Raw genomic sequence first — 13,590 nt, 5'->3', positions numbered from 1 at the left:
ACTTTATGGTGTTGGCCTGCGACGTTGGAGGTGAATGTTGGTGGTATGGCAGTAGAGGTTGAACCTTCCTGCCAGTATCCTGTTACGTGTTGTTACCGAGTGATGGATGGCGGCAGAGGGGCAGTCTGACAGAACGGCAACTTACGTGGAAGGGCATATGAAGCAAAGGTGTGTCATTGAATTCCTCCATGTGGAAAAAGCGGCACCCAGTGACATTTTGTTGACACCTGCTGAATGTAGAGACCAACCAGTGGCTGTGAGCACAGTGAGGCAGTGGGTGGTGTGTTTTAGTAGCAGCAACAGCAACAATGGATCACCTCCACTGGTGCCAATATCTACAAGCGTGGCATGCAGGCTCTTACTCTTTGCTGGTGAAAATGCACAAGTAATGGTGGTGGCTATGTTGAAAAACAGTGGTTTGTAGCTGAGAATATGCTATATCTTCTAAAATATTGTTATTGTGCTCTTTGTGTCTATGGTAGTTTCCATGAAAATAAATAGGAGGTCTTACTTTTGGAGAGACCTCTGTACGTGTCATAAACTTGTTGAATGCTCTTTTATGTTGTGAAGCAAAGAGAAGCATCAGTTGTAGATTTTGTACTAATTTTTTCTACTGAAATACGTTTAGTTTCTTTATGCAGTGCAATTAGTGCGTTATTCTTTAGGCTGTATTTTTTTGAAGAAAATTGCTTGGTTTGTCCTGCATCTGGGCAGCACTTTGCTGTGGCTGGAGCTGTGGGTGCTCAGTGTCAGCAGGAATTCCTTCTCACACCTGCCTCTCTTTGCATGGTTCTGTAGTAAATCTTGTTTTGAGATGTTAATTCTTCAGGATAGTAGAGCTGATGCTTTTAAATACCTGTGCGTGGTTGTTGCCTTAGGGAAAGGGCTTCTGTAGCAATGCCTGTGGCAGTTCAGTCAGAGCTGCCACCATTGCTGCTAATTTCTTTGTGGTGACCCTTTATACCTCAGAGCTTTCATTATGCTCCTTGTGGGACTTCTGACTCTGAATGCCCTGCAGTTCGTGTAGGTGGATTGTTTGATGTGGCCAGTAAATACTGATACAGGGGAAGCTGTCAGACTTGATGTGTCCAGGAAGACTGACATGTGATGTGTGGCACACTGACACTGGGCAAGTTCTCTTGTTAGGCTTCTGGAAGAGTGTTCTGGCATCTCAGTGCCTCTGGCAGTTTTGCATGTTGTGTTTTTTCCAAACGTTGTGCTACTGAAAGTGTATAATCTCTGGCATCTTGAAAGTAGCAACAAAATACTTTCATGAGAAAGATGGTGACTTGATTCCTGTGATTGAGACAGACTTTCCCCACTTCATGGTACTGCAAACTTATCAGGGAGGTGATGAAAGTTCAAGAAGAGACATCCTTTTGATAAGTAGCTTTGAATTGTTAAGATAAGAAGTAGAATGTTGTATTTGCTTTTCTCCAACTAAAGCTATTAGACACTGTCTGAATGCCAGATCAGTCAAATACAATGTATCTAGCAATGTTCATTCCTATGGTTATACTATCTGGTGGCTCAGGCTCAGCATAGGCTTGTCTATGGATATACTTTTGTTTGTAGTTTGTCATGAGATTGAGTAGTACTGTTGTCGCAGTCACAGCAAGGATGGGCATGCATCTGCAAACTGGCCATGAGGATGGTAATGTCTGGGAAAAATGCCATGTATACGTTAAGCTGTTGGAGCTAATTCTGCTGGGAAAATCTTTATACGGCATGAGAAAATTAATACCAGGTCACATGGGAGTTAAAGGTGAAGATAAATATTGAAAGAAGAGTATTAAATCTAATTGCCATCTTTGATCCCAAATTGTGTAGCTAAGTAACTGATCATTTAGACAGGAGAGTCGGCCACTGGGAGATGGGTTTAGGCATGTAATCATTTCCTCGGATTATTGTCATGGAAAGTATTGTCTGTAATTAAAATATTCATTATTCAGTTTTGAAGCTAGTGTTTGTTTCAGTTTTGAGTCTGATTTTTATCACCTAAGGAGTTTTGGTACTATCCCCTAACAATATGTTAATGCATGACAGTGTGGTCGGATGTGGCTTTATATGCATACAAATTAGTCTTTCCTTTTGAGGGAGGAGAGGACCTTCTTAAAACAAAACAACAACAACAAAAAAGCATATATAGTCTTCATTATTCTTCCTTGCAGTGATCCTAAAGCAGAATCCCCTTTATTTAAAATGATCTGTTAGCTTGACTGTTCAGTTTGAGTACTGTAGAGCATATGTGGAGCATTCCCATAATCTCAGTCCCCAGAACAACGAAAGTTTAAGGTAAGTGAATTAAATAGGAAATTTCACCTCTTTGTGGCACTAGCATTGCTTGTACAGTTTCCTATCTTTTGTTAGAACTATTCTCTACCATTTACCATGACATTTAGAGGAATGGAGTCAGGAAAGCCAAGGTCCAGCCTGAATTAAACTTGGCAAGGAATATGAAGAAGAGCAAGAAAGGCTTCTACAGGTACCTCAACCAGAAAAGGAATGTCCAGCAGGGTGCACCCACTCTACTGAGTGACACAGGCAAGCTGGTAACAATGGACAAGGAGAAGGCTGAGGTACTTTTTTGCCTTGGTCTTCTGTGGTAACTGCTTGCTGCACAGCCCTCAAATGTTTGATTTGGTAGGAGAGGATTGGGGAAGCAACTTCTCTCCCACTGTGAGCATAGATCAGGTTCATGACCACGTGAGGAACTTGAACATCCGCAAATCTATGGGTCCCAATGAGATACATCCCAGAGTCCTAAGGGAATTGGCTGATGTAGTCACCAAGCCACTCTCAATGATACTAGAAAAGCCGTGGCAGTCAGGTGAAGTCCCTGGTGATGGGAAAAAGGCAACATCCCATCCATTTTTAAAAAGGGTAAAAAGGCTGACCCCAGGAACTACCGACCTGTTAGTGTCTCCTCTGAGCCAGGAAAGATCATTGAGCAGATCTGGCTGAAAGCGATGCTAAGGCACGTGGAAGGCAGGGTGGTGATACAGGAGAACCAGCATGGCTTCACCAAGGGCAAATCCTGCTTGACCAACTTAGTGGCCTTCTATGATGGTGTCAGAGCATCATTGGACAAGGGAAGAGCCACTGATAGATATCATCTGTCTGGACTTGAGTAAGGTCTTTGACACGGTAGCCCACAACATCCTTCTCTCCAAATTGGAAAGAAGTGGATTTGATGTGTGGCCTGTTTGATGGATGAAGAACTGTCTGGAGGATTGAATCCAGAGAGTGGTGGTCAGTGGCTCCATGTCTGGATGGAGATGGGTGACGTGTGGTGTCCCCCAGGGATCGGTTCTGGGAACGATACTCTTTAATATCTTCATCAATGACATGAGAGGGGGGTCGAGTGCACCCGCAGCAAGCTCGCTGATGACACCAAGCTGTGGTGTGCAGTCGACACACCAGAGGGATGGGATGCCATCCTCCTAGACAGGCTTGAGCAGTGGACCCAGGTGAACCTCATGAGGTTCAGCAAATGCCAATGCAAGATCTTTCACGCAGGTCGAGGCAGCATCCACTGCCGATACAAGCTGGGAGATGAGAGGATTGAGTACAGTCCTGCTGAAAAAGGCCTGGGGGTACTGGTGGATGGGAATGCGTACATGAGCCAGCAATGTGCCCTCGTAGCCCAGAAGGCCGTCCATATTCTGGACTACGTCAAAAGAAGCATGGCCGGCAGGTCAAGGGAGGTGATCCTGCCCCTCTACTCTGTGCTGGTGAGGCCTCAGCTGGATTACTGCATCCAGATGTGGAGTCCTTTGTGCAGGAGAGACATAGACCTGTTGGAGCACATCCAGAGGAGGGCCACAAAAACAATTGAAGGGATGAAGCACCTCTTCTGCGAGAACAGGGTGAGAGAGCTGGGGCTGTTCAGCCTAGTGAGGAGAAGGCTCTGAGGTGACCTGATAGAGGCCTGTCAGTATCTCCAGGGGAGCCACAGGAAAGAAGGGGACAGACTCTTTAGCAGGGTCTGTTGTGATTAGAACAAGGGGAAATGGTTTCAAGCTCAAAGTGGAGTGGTTCAGGTTGGATGTAAGGAAAAAGTCTTTTACAGTGAGGGTGGTGAGGCACTGGAACAGGTTGCCCAGTGATGTGGTTGATGTCCTGTCCCTGGAGGCATTTTTGTTTAAAATTTTTATTAGGTCTGTTGTTGAGCTTCTCATTGTATCCTTCCATTCTACCTTCTTCCAGTTAACCAAGACAAATTCCAGTGTATCAGTATGCTGATAGACAAGAAGGATTTCATTGAAAGGGAATGCGGGGGGAAAACACAGCTGTAGTATGGGAACTCAAGAGATAGGTGTAATATTTTGTATTCACTTGCTTACCAGTGCCAAACAAATAATGTTCAGTGACATTATTTGTGGTGAATGAATGCATATCACTGGACAACAACTCTTAAATCTTTAAGAGCTATTTTGGTACCATGCCAAAATGCTCTTTTGATACATTTGCGCAATATGAATTCTTAATTCTTAGTAATGAGATCAATCCACCTTGCAGTCATTATACTTTTGTACTATAAAGCCTATGTTCTGTTACTTTTCAAGGAACTGTTTAAGCATGCCATACATACACAAAACATAAGGCAGGTACACAAGGCAGGGCATTATTTAAGTTTTTTCAATAATTGCCATGTTGAATCTCAGACTTCGCTGAAGTGCTTATGTACAGCATCTTTGGTTTTGTTGCTGACTTTTGGGTGGGAAGAGGATACAATTTGCATAGCTCTGTGCACTTTGGTACTATGTTACTAAATGTACTACATTATTATACTACACTATTAAATGTGTGCATTGACTGATTTGTAAGGGTATGTGGTTTTTAAGTTCCTGCTCAGATTTGAACAATGGTGATAGTCAGATGCTTATCGTCTTCACTCCTTGAGCATTAGTTTTCCAGGTGCAACTTCCTGGATGCCCACAAGTACTTTTGCTTTTGAAGAGTGTCTTCCAAATTTTTGATTGTTCTCTCTAACAAGTGATGCCATACAACATGTTTTCATGGTGGAAGCTGTGTAGAGTCGATGACAAAACCTTGGTTGGTATCTGTGTTCTTCAGTATTTGTGATTTTGCTTTTAGACAAAATGTCTTGTGGATTTCTGATGAAAGTTCTACTGTTTGTACAGGCACTGAACAAGTCTACTAATGACAGCATGTTCTTTGCATAAACTTTAGAGCACTAAGCTTAGATCCTACAAATCTTGAAAAGATCTCTAGGTTAACTGCCTCTTCTGGTCAAGATTTCTTAGATACGCATGTGTATTTTCTGTAGAAAGCTTCTGTCATGAAGTTACCTTCTGCTTATATTGGAAAAAAAAATAGAGGAAATAATTGTGATAATGTTTTAATTGAAGACATTGCATAAAAGGTTATAACAAAATTCAATAGTAACATACCTAATGAGATACTTAAATGTTTCTGTTGAACCATCTTTTTGTAAATATTTGTATCATCTGAACTTTGGGAAGTAGAGAAATTTAGAAGTACTACAGAGGACAAGACACTTCAAGTTCTGCTGTTTTATCTGGGTCAATTTGATCTTCAAATTGAGGTGTTTGTCAGTAAAGAATGGTTGGAGAATGTTTCAGAACAGTAATGTTCGCTACTGCTTTTTGTAAGTAGACTGCCTCTAGTTACTGTCTGCACAGTGGCTACTGGATATTCCTCTGTAATGTACAACTCTCTGAGCTTTGAAAAATACTTACAAATAATTTCCATCTGTTTCAAATGCATGTGTTTTTGTAGAGACTGTTGGTATCAAAAGATGCTCTTTATTTCTGTTTTGACATTAATCGTATCCAAATGAGCTTGCCTTGAGATGATTGTTATACTTGCTCTGATACCATGAGTGCTCAATAATAGGTCCATCTGCACAAACAGATCCTTAGCAGGCTGTTGATCAACTGAGTGACCCAACAGTGGAGTGGAAGTATTTATCTGATTAGCACTCTTTGAAGCTATTGTATACAGTTGTTCTCAGTGACTCCCGGTAAGATCTTAGTTTCTACTTCAACTGTTCATGTCTTACTCTGAGTACTTGCTAATTTGTATGAATGATGTTGATATTTTTCAGTCATAAGAATAATTGAAAGATGCAATACAAATATCTCAATATCCAGTAGACACTACTGAAAAACAGTTGCTCTTTTGAAAATCTGTGATTTGAGAATAAAATCCTTTATAGCTTCCTCCACTTGTTGATCTAACAAATCTCTTTCAATTTGGACTGATAATTCTTTTTAATGTGGCATAAAGCAGGATGTCTAACTGGTAAATGCAGCTGCATTCTGAGAGTGTTCACCATGCGAGGAGATAGTAACTTCAACACTTTTAAAATGTTCTTATTGAAACAACTGTGATGGAAAAGTCTGAGTTGCTAGGGGTTAAATATCTTCTGTAAAGATACTGTACTTTCTGTTTTGCTACTTTATGTCTATGTATGGTTAGAGCTGGGCTAACCAAAAGTTAAAGCGTGTTATGGAGTGCATTGTCCAAGTGCCTTGAACGGCTGACAGGCATTGAGAATCACCTCCAGGAAGCCTGTTCCAGGGTCTGACCCACCTTGGGGTAAGGAAACATTTCCCAGTGCCTAGTCTGACCCTCCCGTGGCAGCTCTGTGCTGATCCCCCTCATGCCATTGGTTCCCAGGAGCAGAGCCCAGCACCTCCCTCTGCTTCTCCTACGCGGGGAGCTGTGGAGAGCAGCACAGAGGCCTCTCAACTTCTCCAGGCTGGACAGACCAATATCCTTGGCCTTCTCTCACAGAACATGCCTCCCAGCCCTGTTTTGTTGCCCTCCTCTGGGTGCCTTCACAAGGATTTTATCATCCGTCTTACACTGTGAGGCCCAGAACTACACATGGTCTTCAAAGTGAGACCACACCAACACTAAGTATAGCAGGAGAATTGCCTCTTTTGACCAGCTGGCTGTGCTGTACTTCATGCACCCTGTCATGTATTTCACCCTCTTGGCTGCTGGACACACTGCTGCTCATGCTGAGCTGCAGACACGAGCACTCCCAGGTCACCTCTTGCTGAGCTGTTCTCTAGTGAAACAGTTTGAAAAGATGACATTGAGTATTTTATACTTCTTCCAGTGTTAGATAAAACTGCTAGAAGCAGATCAATGATTGTGTATGTACAGTGTTATTTCTCCTTCACCGATCACTTCAAGTCTATCCATATTACTCCAAGACACAATGCTATACACACAGAATTGAACATCTTATTGTTTAACATCTTTTCCAAAGCAAACTGTAAATACAGAGGCAAAATCTGTGTTGACTTCATGTTAGATGTTCTAGTTGACCTGGCAGCCACAAAAGCCTTACAATTTGTATTTGAATCAAATAGCAGGAAAAGTTACTTTAAGTGCTTATGTATAAAGGAAAAAAGAAAATAAGATGTAATTGAAGGAGTTTTAGCTGCTAGTGAGTTGTCTACAATTTGTGGGCTTCTATTTTGGTGGGGGGTTTTTTTGTGTGTGTGTGTTTTTAGTATATAAAGAAAACCTGTGACTGAAGCAAGTATATGGGTTGAACCTTGATTCAGATTTAAGGGTTAGAAGGATCACCATTCATTTACACCTACATGTATCTTACCTTTAAATTCCTCTGCTGAAAGCTTCTTGGATGTCTGGCATTAATTGCTTGGCTGTTTCAAACTCTTGCCTTCTAGCATTATATTCATCTAATGTCATAAATATCAACCAGGAAATTGAGTGTCATTAACTTCATTTGTCATGAAACACAGACAGTGCTCCAGAATAAGCCTCCAGTTGATAGCGAATGCGTTTATTTTCTTTGAGTAAGGGCAGCTTTTTGGTTTTTGTACAATTTCATAGTTACAGTGACTGACTTCCTATTGTGGGCAAAACAGCCTCAATTCAGGGAATTTCTCTTGGTTTAACTTATTGCAAATTAACACAAACCTTTGATTATTCTTTGGGGAAAGGTAAGTAAACAGATGTGTTGGGAAATATTTTTTATCTCCCTTTTCTAACTCTTTCCCAATTCTCAGTTTAAATTTCTCTTGTCAGTTCCTTCAGTGAGGCAACAGGCAGCATTAAAGGTTGGAGCCACATTCGTAAGGGTTTCTCTCTGCTGCTCATCCATGTTCTTCATTGGTTTTCTTCTGCTCTGGTACAGGCCACAGCCCTGTAGGGCTCGGAGGGTAGACAGGAGAAATTCCCTGCTCTGACATGGGTGCTTCGTGGGTCGCCTGAAAATTGCTAAGCACCCGGTCAGTACTGTCAGCAAAGTCAAAAAGTCTTATCCAGCTTTATAGATACACTAATCACAATGTGGTCCCTACAATGATACAAGGAATAACTAAAAAAATAATATACAGTTAAAGTACAAGGGCTGCTGCAAAGGTAGTGCCCCCTGTTTTTTGATGTTGGTGGTATGGCAGTAGAGATTGAACGTTCCTGCTAATCTGTTATGTGTAGTTGCTATGTGACAGATGGCAGCAGGGAAGCAGGCTGACGGAATGGCGTCTGACATGGAAGTGTGTATGAGGCAAAGATATGTCATTGAATTCCTCCATGCAGAAAAAATGGCACCCAGTGACGCTTGCTGAACATTTATGGAGACCAAACAGTGGATGTGAGTGCAGTGATGCTGTGGGTGGTGAATTTCAGCAGTGGCAACAGTGATATGGAAGGGAAGCCATATTCCAGATGGCCATGTGCAGCTGTCATGAAATGAAGAGTCATCTTAACTCATCTATGCAAATCAGCACATTACAGTCAGGGGACTGCATACAGAGCTGAATACTGGTTTCAGTGCATTGCAAACAATGGTGGCAGTGTTGGAAAATCGCAAAGTTTGTGCTAGGTGGTTCCCATACATGCTCATACAAGAACAGGAAGAGCACTGTATGCAAGTTTGCCAGGTTGTATTGAACCAATATGAGACTGAAGGTGACAGTTTCTGGGATTGTGTCATTGCTGGTGACAACACATGGTGTCCCCACTACAAGCTGGAGTGAAAATGGCAGTCCGTGGAGTGGCAACATGTTAATTCCCCATTGAAGAAAAGGTTCAAGACACAGCTGTCAGTGGGTAAAGTGATGTGCACTGTCTTTTGGGATAGGAAAGGAGGTGATCCTTCTGAATTTCCGGTAACCCAGACAAACCATCAACTCTGACTGCTCCATTGTGATGCTGACTAAGCTGAATGCCTGAACTCCCAGAGTCAGGCCAGAGAAGAAGACAACCTTTCTCATGCAACATGATAACGCCATGCTCCATACCATTTTGAAGAATGTGGAGCACATTGACAATCTTGACTGGACTGTCCTACCACATCCACTGTGTAGTCCAGATTTGGTACCTTCTGACTTCCATCTCTTCATACTAATGAAAGATGGACTGTGTGGGTAACGTTTACCTAGCGATGACACCATCATAGTGACTGTGAAGCAGTGGTTCAGCTCCACTGTTGCAGATTTTTACAAGCATGTGTCTTGCTCCAATTATTGTAGGAGGTGGTTTGACATATATATACCCTGAGGAAGATTAAGACAGCAAATGAGGCGAGATGCTGACCAGTGATTTATTACAAATTCTAAGCAACTAAGGAATGTAGGGAAGATGGAGAAGTTAGTGACAATAAAGGGAGAAATCCTAGTAAATCGTTTACAGAGCGGGGATAGTCACCACCAGGGATCCAGCGATGCCTCGTTGGTACAGAGGGAGGCAGCAAGTCAGTCAGCGACGTCTGGTTGACCTGCACAGCTGCAGTTTGGCACTGGGCGTACCCCATTCTACCTTGGAACTCTTCGGGTTTTTATCCTCTTCATAGTGTCATTTTGATTGCCAGGGACACTTCTGATGGTTCATCAGGGCTTCCTTTAGTTGTCAGGGGCATTTGTGTTTTGTTTGTTAGGGGCAACAGCCTGTCTGTAGTACACGCCTCTCCCATTGGGTAATCGGCAGTTGTTGACGCAATTGTCGCATTGACTGCATGGTGGTCTTCTCCTCCAAGACAGCCCCCATAAGTCAGCTTGAATGCCCAAAAGGAGCAACAGTCAAAAATGGTTTCTCCTGGCTGCCCAACTGCGTATGTTTCTCTTACTGCTGTGCTTATGGTAACCACTAACCCCAGAAGCTTGTGCAGCAGGTTGTGTCTCAAATGGGTGCTGCTGAACAAGCTTTGAGCCAAAAATTGTTCCAGCTTCTTACGGTATGGCATGCAGGTTCTTGTTTGTCACTGGCGAAAATGCATAGCTAATGGTGGTGCCAATGCTAATGGGTACTGTTTTGCAGCTGAGAATTTCCCCCCATCAAACAGTGTTATTGTGCTCTTTGTATATGTTATACTTTCCGTGGAAATAAATGTGAGGCATTACTTTCATAGCAACCAATATAGATTCTCACTAATAAAAGCTTTTAATATTTTCAAATCATTTTCACATGAGCTTCAGCCATGTTTTCTGTTGTGCATCTCTTCTGTTGCTTCTGGTGTGCCTTTGTTCCCCAATTTGTTTGAGTAGAAGCACCATGTGCTCTTCTGATTGTCTCAATTGTTGGTGCGCAGTAGGTTGTTCTCATCACTTTGAAAGCCATCCATTATGGGCTGTGGCTGGTTCAGGGCAGTTCATGACCTTCTTCCACACTGTCACCTCTGTAGCCCTCTGCCATATGCACTCGTATGCCTCCAAGTGTAGTTATCATCTGTTGCTCAGCAGGTAGTTTAAATGGCTCCTAGTAAACTGCTCTAGTTTTTCTAGCCTGTTCGTTGCAATCTTCTACACTTTTTAGTGCAGACATCACTGTGGCCATTGGACAAACTGCCCTGAAGTATTTTGGTAATTTTGCTGATGGATGCTAACTATATCTGAAAAACATGGTAACAACTAGAGAGAAGGTAATTGGAAGACAGAAAGCAAGCCTATGTGATGAAAGTAAGCGGTAGTTTGGGTACTGAGGATAGAAAAGAAGAGCTATAGGAAATGGTGATAGGAAGTTGCCACATGTAATGCAAGAACTTCAGAGAAAGATCAAGCTAAGAGGAATAAGCGCTTGTTGGAATTGTGTCCACAGCATTGAGAGGGTTGATAGAATTAAACAGGAGCAGGGCTGGCTTTCCCCGGAACTTGATTCTTGAAGATTTGGAAAGACAGTAAAAAATGCAGTTACTTGATACCTTATTTTCATAGAGCGATTAATGTCAACGTGCAGAGATTGGGGCATGTAGAGCCATATATGTAGAGGCATGTGGAAAGCAGAATAAAAAGTCCAAGGCAATAGAAACAGTCACAAGCTGGAGACTGCAGAGGCAAATTAGCTAGCTTTAGAAAAACATACCAGAGTGTTTTAATGGTAAATAATTTTTTAAAAGCAGTCTCAGATTTTCATGTGTAATAAAATTGGAGAACAATATTTTCATGTGTAACTGAGTATAATAAGCATTTGGTTTAATACCTTAAGAGTGCAGTTAAATTTGGGTCATCTTGATATTTAGTATTGCTGTTCTCGTTGCTCAGTCTGAAGTAGCATGGTGGTTTCCTCTTTGAAATTTCTGTTTGTTCCCTAGAATGTTATTTTAAGTAGGTAAGAAAGCAAACAACTTTAGCTAAGTTGAGGAAGCAAATTATGGAATTAAAGTGTATTCTACTTCTGAGTTAAAATGGAAAAAACGTCAGAACACTTTTTAGTAATTTTGTGGCAAAGTTAAAGACCATTATTATTTGCACTTAACTGAATATTTAGTGGAATAACTGATCATAACTAAATTCCCTCCAATTTTGTAGGCGTTTGGCATAACTTCTGATGAAAACTTTGTTATCACCACAACAAACAGGAAAGAAATTACAGAAGACAACTTCAGTAAGTATCTTAGATAGCAAATTAAGTACAGGGACCTCTTGTATTGATTGTAAAGATCACATGATGACTACATGATTACATGCAATGATTAACTGGAAATAAAAATTGTGAAATAATTTGCCAAGAATTTTAAAAAATTGACTTTCACAAAAGGTTTTTAGCAAGTGCTAGCTAGTACGATAAAAGCTATATAAGGTGAATTGTCTACTTTCGTTACAAATTCTGTAAATAATTGGGAAAAAAATGGCTCATAAATAGCTGTTACCAAAGAAAGTATGCATTGTTTAGCTTGGAAATGTGCAAAGATTTTTTTTAATCAGGTCCTGTTGCCAGAAGGCTGAGTAGTGAGTACTTAAGTAAATAACAGAGATTATCTGTGGCTAAACATGCTCTGTTTAGAGAAGCTGACATGTACAGTGAACACTCTCCAACAGGCTTTTTATTTTGTTTTTTTATTGCAGAGGAACTTGTTCAGGATGGAGTTACTCTGTATCTACTACAGTCAGTTGACCAAACCCTACTTTCAGCAACAAAGGAAAGAATTGACTTCCTGCCCCACTATGATACACTTGTCAAAAGTGGCATGTATGAATATTATGCCAGTGAAGGGCAAAATCCTTTGCGTAAGTATTTGCCAAAATGATATTGAATAAATGATGTCTGTATGAGTATGATGGTTATGAACAATGCAAGTTCAGTAGCAGCTAGTGAAAACTGTAGTCTTAGCTGTAAAAGGAAGCTTAACTATGCCTTCTAAACAAATTGCTCTCTTAGAAATGGCCCAATCTGGATTCGTATGTGTCCATTTTTATAGAAGTACTTACCTAAATACGTCTCTAAGAAATTTGAGTATTTTAGATGTAAAATGACTTTAGTCTTGATGATAATCTTGCAAATGTTATCAGCTTAGATCATCATCGTTATCATCAAGCTTTGCCTCTTGTACTTAAAATAGAACTTGTGTTTGAATTTAGTGACCAGTTTTGATACAAGCTACCATAGAATTTTTTCTGCTGTTCCATCTGTGGTTCTACAGGGCTTAGCTTTTACCAATACGAACAAGTATTACCTAAATTATCTATTTATTTTTTATCTAACTCATATATGAAGTATGTAACTTAAAGCATTTTGTATTACTTTACTGTAAAAAGTCTTTTATGGTTTCTCTAAAAAATTTGTCTGTAGCTATGATTACTTTTTAAATATATACATCTATGTTTATATGCTACAATTGAGTTCATGCTCTGGAGGGATATGAGGCAGGCAAAGAGTAAAATTACGAAGCTAAACTTTAAGAAAGGGAAATTCCAGCTTTTCAGGGAGTTAGTCACCAAAACACCCTGGGAGACTGTCCACATGGGCAAAGGTACGGAGCAGAGCTGGAAGATCTTTAAGGGGGCTTACCTCAGGGCGCAAGAGCTCTCTGTCCATGGGTGTAGCAAGTCGGGAAAGGAAGGGAAGAGTCCAACATAGCTGAACCAGGAACTGCTGGTCAAGCTGAAGAGTAAGAAGAAAATGCACAGGAAGCGGAAGCAGGGGCAGGTATTGCAAGAAGAGTATAAGGAAGCTGCTAGGCTGCATAGAGGTGGGGTCAGGAAAGCCAAGGCCTAGCTTGAAGTAAACTTGGCTAGGCCAAAAAGAACAAGAAAGGCTTCTACAGGTACCTCAACCAGAAAAGGAATGTCCAGGAGGGTGCACCCACTCTACTGAGTGACACAGGCAAGCTGGTAACAATGG

At 41.3% G+C, this 13,590-nt stretch overlaps 1 protein-coding gene across 1 annotated transcript in view; it reads left to right on the top strand.

Moving 5' to 3' along the window:
• SMCHD1 (structural maintenance of chromosomes flexible hinge domain containing 1) overlaps positions 1-13,590 on the top strand; it is a 73,694-nt gene that overhangs the window by 903 nt on the left and 59,201 nt on the right. Inside the window, exons 2-3 of the mRNA XM_021386519.1 lie at positions 11,778-11,853; positions 12,315-12,476. Of these exons, the coding sequence (XP_021242194.1) occupies positions 11,778-11,853; positions 12,315-12,476 (238 nt within the window). The remainder of the gene's footprint in view (positions 1-11,777; positions 11,854-12,314; positions 12,477-13,590) is intronic.

The sequence above is a fragment of the Numida meleagris genome, chromosome 2, assembly GCF_002078875.1.
Source record: "Numida meleagris isolate 19003 breed g44 Domestic line chromosome 2, NumMel1.0, whole genome shotgun sequence".
NCBI lineage: Eukaryota > Metazoa > Chordata > Aves > Galliformes > Numididae > Numida > Numida meleagris.
The sequence above is the reverse complement of the archived record's forward strand: the minus strand, read 5'-3'. Positions and strand labels throughout refer to the sequence as shown.